General features: G+C 34.7%; 1 protein-coding gene across 1 annotated transcript; it reads right to left on the reverse strand.

Moving 5' to 3' along the window:
• Positions 1-213: 213 nt before the first annotated feature.
• vnc (GNAT family N-acetyltransferase vnc) lies at positions 214-3,686 on the reverse strand. Its single transcript, XM_071583936.1, has 2 exons — positions 2,926-3,686; positions 214-442 (listed from the first exon to the last, which is right to left on the reverse strand). Exon 1 carries the CDS (start codon positions 3,510-3,512, stop codon positions 2,952-2,954), a length of 561 nt encoding a protein of 186 aa, XP_071440037.1. The 5' UTR covers positions 3,513-3,686; the 3' UTR covers positions 214-442; positions 2,926-2,951.
• Between the last annotated feature and the right edge of the window lie 2,904 nt (positions 3,687-6,590).

Genomic DNA, 6,590 nt, shown 5'->3' on the forward strand with positions numbered 1-6,590 from the left:
TACACCTTTGCACATTAAGTACTGTACTGCATTAATCTTCACCAGAACTCTTGGAAGTATTAAATAACATATGGAGACGGTACTCACAGTGGCAAAATTGGGCAGTATATTCAACATTCATGTAATAAAGCACAAATCAATAGAAAAATGTTAAATACAAAGGATCTGTTTGAGTAGACTTATCGCATCCCATATTAAAATAATTGTTAAATCTAGAAGCACAAACCTTTTTATTAATTAACAACTGTCAAAGTACATTTACAGCACTTGACAACACAATCTTCCAATTTAAAAACTTAACCTTGTAGCACTTGATACAATTTTACTTTGTCCAGTTCAATAAAAGAGTTAATTTGGTGTAAATTTGGTGTTAGGAGATGGAAGGCTGCTGGTAACTGCTCTCAAAACAAATAGGGTCAAACTGAGTTTTTACAGCTTATCACTGAAAGTAGAAAAGAAATAAAAAATTTAAGGAGTCAAGAATCTGGAGTGGAAAACTTCAAAAGTTTAATGAAAACTCTATAAGACTACTTTTTTTCACTTACAATTTTATTCACATTAACCCAGTATTCATATCCTACTTACTTAATTCTAAATAAAATTACTTAGGAAGGAACAAAAAATAATAAAAACAAAATCCTACATGGAAATCAACTTAACTACACTGAAATCTATAGAAAGCAGTGGTGATCTGAACAAATCAGATGACCATGAAAATGACTGACATCAGCTTAAGCATTAATTGGTATAACTGTTGCACCATAGGGCCTAGCAATTAAAGATTTGAATTATTGCAAAAATAAAACTTTTTTCTGAAAAAATGTCATTCTTTAAACAGTATTTTCACCAGAAAAAGTTTGCACAGAATTTATTAGACTATAAAATCAATGGAATAAATAAATCAAAAGATAATGAACTTACCAAAAACAAGAGTGTACTCTTGTTTTTGGGAAGTTTAGTTCATAGGTTTGATTGACAAAAATATAAAATGCCAAATTTTGCGCTACTCTTCCCAATTTAGTTCCCATTATCAGTGCAAATTTAAGATTAAGTCATATTCAACTCCTCCAAGTGCTTATCCTCTTTAAGTATCTAACAATAAACAACATATGCACACCACCTTCCTCTTGAAACAATTGTATATACAAAATGAGCTGAACTTTGAAATGCAGCTAATTATTACTTTAACCAAGACCCGTCCCTATACCAGGTAACGATCAAAGTGAGAGACCTTTCATAAGACCATATTTCTTGCCTACACTGTGACAGGTAATTACATGGCATTTCATTGCAACATTTCACGATTACTCAGCACTAGCATCCAAATTGTTTCACAGAAACTTAACAGATACTAAATTCAACAATATTACATCTTGTCATAATAAATTATATTTTTTAGAGAACATTAGCTGGGACTAGATATTATAAACCAATCAATGGTTGAAATCAATTTTTGCACAGAGATTGATCAATCAATTATTTATTTGGTTCTTAAAAAACTAGCTGGTCAAATAAAAATATTTGCATTTTCCGGTGCACCCAAGGACAAGAAATACTCAAGAGTTACTGTTTTACTCAATATATAGTATCAATCAAAATGATGTTATTGAAGAAGTCAGTGGAAACGAGAATTTTGGTTGATTTTCATGAAGCGTACCCGAAATAAATAAAACAACGTTCCAATCTCCGGACACCGGTGGCCTCAGTACCCCTCAAATCGCAATAAATCACACCCAAATTGCGGCAGGTTTCTCAGACTCTAATCTATGAATCGAGATCGAACAATCATCGTTTCCATGAAAGCATTGCATATTATATTTTCCAACATTAAGCCTGGATTTTCCAACCAATGAACACGCATAATCGTATCAAAACAAATTATTCATGTTTTAAGAATGGCATAGTATTGAAACAAATATGATTTCCTAATCACATCCGAATGAGCAAAACCTCTACATACACAGAATCAAAATGTTCGACTAAGTTTTCTAATGTTTAAATTACTATTCATAATAATTATAATTAACTAAAATTATTATTACCATCCATTCCATTTATTTTGCGCATTTTTCCTTAAATAACAGGGGGTACTAGTAATTACCTATAATCTAGAGACTTCCAGAATCTTTTAGGGCGATCAATCATCTTTACACCTGAATTTTCGGTTTACTCAGGGGATGGGAATTTCATTTGCACTTTTAAGAATCAACCTTTAAGATTCAGATGGGGTAAAGACACAACCAGTTAGTAACCAACCTTGAACACAATCTTCTGAGCAACCCAGTTCCTCACTAAGATAACACATACTTTATTGAATATTTAAAGATAATTTTCAGCAGTAACTGAATTAGCCCATTTTCCGAATTATTAATACTTACTATATGATTAATATGGCTCCACTTTCTAAGCCGGCTAACATTGTTATGCTTAATACTCGAAGTCTAAGAAGGCCTCAAAACACACACGAGGGCTTTCAAGCAATATTGAAACAATTAAGAATAAGGTTATGGTTTTGCATGATTTCCATTGTAACTTATACCTTGTTTTGGATTTTACTAAACCAAAGGGAGCAAATAAATTATCAAGATTACGACCAAATCAATACCGTTGCATAACAAAAATTAACACTAAGTAGTAGGATTGATCACGCATATATTAGCAGAATTTATAAAAAAGAAATACCAGAAATACAATTCATGTTTTGAGAGGATACGTAATATTCTATAAAAATACATCAAAACATCGAATGAACTTCCAGACAGTACGGAGGCAATTATACCGGTCTTCAAATACAACTCTATTTGTATATTAATCAAATTTCTATTCCTATAACTACAATCCCATAGATAAGAACTACTACTGAAGAAAATAGACAAACACAATTGATCTTGTTAATGAGAGAATGCAACATCCACAGCAACTTACCACTTAAAATGTAATCTGTGAGCATATCAATCCTTCTTATCTTCAACCATCTTTTTCTTATCGTCGTTGCTTCTTGAAACTACAAAAGCAGACGAATCTGCAGGTATTATGCTATTCTCAATAGCAAAAACAATTAAGTCCCTTTTCATAGCATACGCATCTTCGCCGTCCGCATAATATTTGGGCTCGATTTCGGATATGGTGAACTTAAGGGTATTAGTGTACAAATTCAGGGCAGCGCGATTACTTTTCCTTACGTGAAGAGACACATATTTAGCATTAAAACATTCTACCATTGACCTTGAAGCTTGGTCCATTAGTTTTTGAGCTAATCCCAGTCTGCGATGAGAACGTTTCACTGCCAAAGAAGTAATGTGACCATGCGGATCATCCTCGCTATCTTCCTCCATTTTTGCCAGAACATATCCAACAATTTTACTTTTCTCGTCTTCGGCCACGTAACTGAGTTGTGGCCACGACAAACCATGGTAAAAATAATACTTCATTTGATAATTCTCTGGAAGACAAAGCAAATTGCAGTGCTGCATGTTCATCAAGTCATTCGGCTTTGCACATCTGATATTCATGATGGAAACGTTTAATGTCAAAATAGAGTATCAGAAAAAGTATCCGACTCTTGACAGATATAAATAACACCACACACTAATTCATTGCATTTCACGATTCTAAACACTACAAAGCCATTCCCGAATGCATGAAACTACCACCATGAGCTCACTCCTTCGACCACTTCGACCGCGTTCATACCGATAGTTCCGAGCTTCAACCGATATCTCGACCATTGTGATGACCGATACTTCGATAACACCCTTTCACCCCAACCCTCCAAGCAGCATTATTACTGTAGAACGATAAGGGCAATGTTTCCTGATCGTAGTCGAAGCAGTCATAAAACCCTGAAATTACTGTTATTGACAGTTCCCTGATTTCGTTGCTTGTGACAGCATTCAAATTTCAGTTTTGTTTTCACCCGAACTATTTATTCTTAATCTCAACGAACGGAATAACCTGCGAAAGGGGAGAAAATTAGTTACGTAAATTCTTGCGCCACTCCGTCAGGATTACTCTCAAGCACATAACTTGGTGGTCCATATGTACTAATTCCTCAGTAGTGCTTTTGGTGGATTTTTGTTTCCACTCATAATTGGTTGAAATTTACTACATCATGTTTGTATGTAATTTCCAAACTGAAGAGTATAAAATCTAAGTGCCTTGTGATTGCCCCGATACGGGGCAATCACAAGGCACTTAGGCCAGTTTCCATCTTATTTTAGGATTTCCAGGTCCAAGCAAGATAATAGTTTCGTATCTCCGAAATATAAGAAGAATTTTTCAGGAAACATTTCCCGGAAGTTAACTAATTAACTACCAAATTGAACTACCTAATGTGAGAGAGGCCACTGACTTCCACGTTCTTTGTCTCAATATGCCAAGGGTCTCAATATACCAGAGAAGATTTATTTTTCAGTGTTTAATTGGGATAACAGAAATGACTGCTCATTAAGTGCCATTTATTACGTTATGAGACAATTCAATGAACTGCGAAGTAACATAAATTTCCCTACCTCATCATTGTCCTTTAAACGGCCTGCAATGGCAGTCCACTAAAAGTGAATGGTAGCAACCCATTACTAAGAAGTATTACTTGTTACAAATTAATTTATTCGTCGCCTGTTAATTCAGAAATATAATGAAATCATTCACTTAAGTATTAAATTTCCAATATGAATGATAAATGTGATTCATGATTATTTCTTTCATTTAATAACTAATTCAAGCGCACCATCAATGAAATAATAACCAGAACATTTACCCCCAAAACAGCAAATGCCATGTGATATTTCAATTTTGTCTCGGACTTGTATTGCTTGAGAATATAAGGTGATAAGTGGTGTACCTGGTCCATTTTGATTTGTTCAGCATGAATGATTTAATTTCACTAAGTATACAACTTCTAAATCCATTGTTTAGAGGATCTAACTTTTATGCAGTTTGAATAAACATAAGGGATTGGTTTTAGAGTAACTTCTGCTGGTTCACAAAATTGACAAACATCTAGAACTTAGTTACATTGGGAAAAGGAATAGATGCCCAAGATTGGAAGGAAATTATTTTTGCAGACCACCCAAACATTCACTCTTCTCAATAGCATAAATAAATACCTCCTCATATTAATGTGACATATAAATAATTTGTGGGTCATGGTAGTCCAGTAGGAAGAGCTTTGGAGCGGGAGCGAACCGGAGGGTCCCGGGTCATTTCTGGGCACCTACAGCTCCACCCAAGCGAAAGTGATTTTTCGGGTACCAGGACTTCCTGGGAAACCATAACCGGCACAGGGAAAGGAACTGGCCCCCTACCCTGATGTGTGAATTTCACACGCCGTATAGGGCTTAGTGCTGGGTGAACTCTACCATCACCTACTAGACCGACCTTCGGGTTGATTACTGTGTTTATGGTTTTTTGTAAAGAATTTCATGATATTGTAAACAGGAGATTGAACTCCACACAGAAAGCATCATTCTACGATTTTAACGGTGAAATTGTAAAGCTGGAAAATTCTCAGCAATAAAACAAGTAAAAAATTGCAAAGCAACAAAATGTACTGGTGAACCATGCAAAAAAATGTCTTAGAAGTAAATTCAGCCCATTATCATCACAATTTCTATCTTATAACAGAAAAAAACTAGCGATTTTCGACTACATAAAGATATATTTTCTTGAAAATAAATCTTAATTAATTGGAAAATTGCAAGTGTTCATCTCCATTATTATGGGAGAGTTCCACCACATTACCCCTGAATCTGTAATTTATATTGGTCTACCTATTTAGGTCAGGTTTTGGCTGATTCATAACTTGTACACATGCTTTGCATAGAATTCCTATTCCTAGCTCATTTATTCCCTGATTCATCTTTTCTAGCTACTTATGTTACAACCAAAAAATCTATTATTTTCACCTCACCGTTGTTCACAGCATTTTTCCTCCTATCAGGGTCTCTAGCATCCCATCAACCAGTTTTTATACCTTTGATTCCACGCTAAATCTGAAACTATTATTTATCTTTCTTTCCACCCAATATATTTTCTTCAATCTTCTCCATACACACTCTCAAAAGCTTGGTCTATGACAATATTCTTGCCATTTAAGGCCTGGTATCTTACCTACACAGTACTATATTCCATGTTAAAATCTTGTTTTATTCTTTACTTGCTTGCCTGTCATCATAGCCCTTCTGCTAGCAAATGTTTCTTTAGCTAATTCTGCTTTTCTCATAATATCCCCGATACTATTAATTTTCCTTCAAAAAACTGTCAAATATGTAAACTTCTCCTCGCATACATCAATGTTTAATTTAGTCTTCCCATGTTTTGAAAATCCCATTATATACATTGGTTTTCTTGTTGTTACTCTTTGCCCTACACTTCTCACATTGACCCTAGAAAAAACTCAACAATCTGTAATGCATTCATTGTCTAGCTATCTATTGCTTGATTACCTGCACATCTGACATAATCAGTAAAAAGTGGTTTTAGGCATCACCCACCTTCATTCAAGGTCTTCAAACAAGTCTTTCCTCGACTTGTAACATAATCCTGCATCTGCAGCAGACTTGCCCTTTTTACATTTGGTTAGGTACTTG

The sequence above is a fragment of the Hetaerina americana genome, unplaced genomic scaffold (assembly GCF_022747635.1).
Source record: "Hetaerina americana unplaced genomic scaffold, ioHetAmer1.1.p SCAF_15, whole genome shotgun sequence".
NCBI lineage: Eukaryota > Metazoa > Arthropoda > Insecta > Odonata > Calopterygidae > Hetaerina > Hetaerina americana.

Excerpts from the sequence above, each read along its gene's own strand:
- vnc (XM_071583936.1), bottom strand. The coding sequence starts at position 3,512 with ATGAATATCAGATGTGCAAAGCCGAATGACTTGATGAACATGCAGCAC.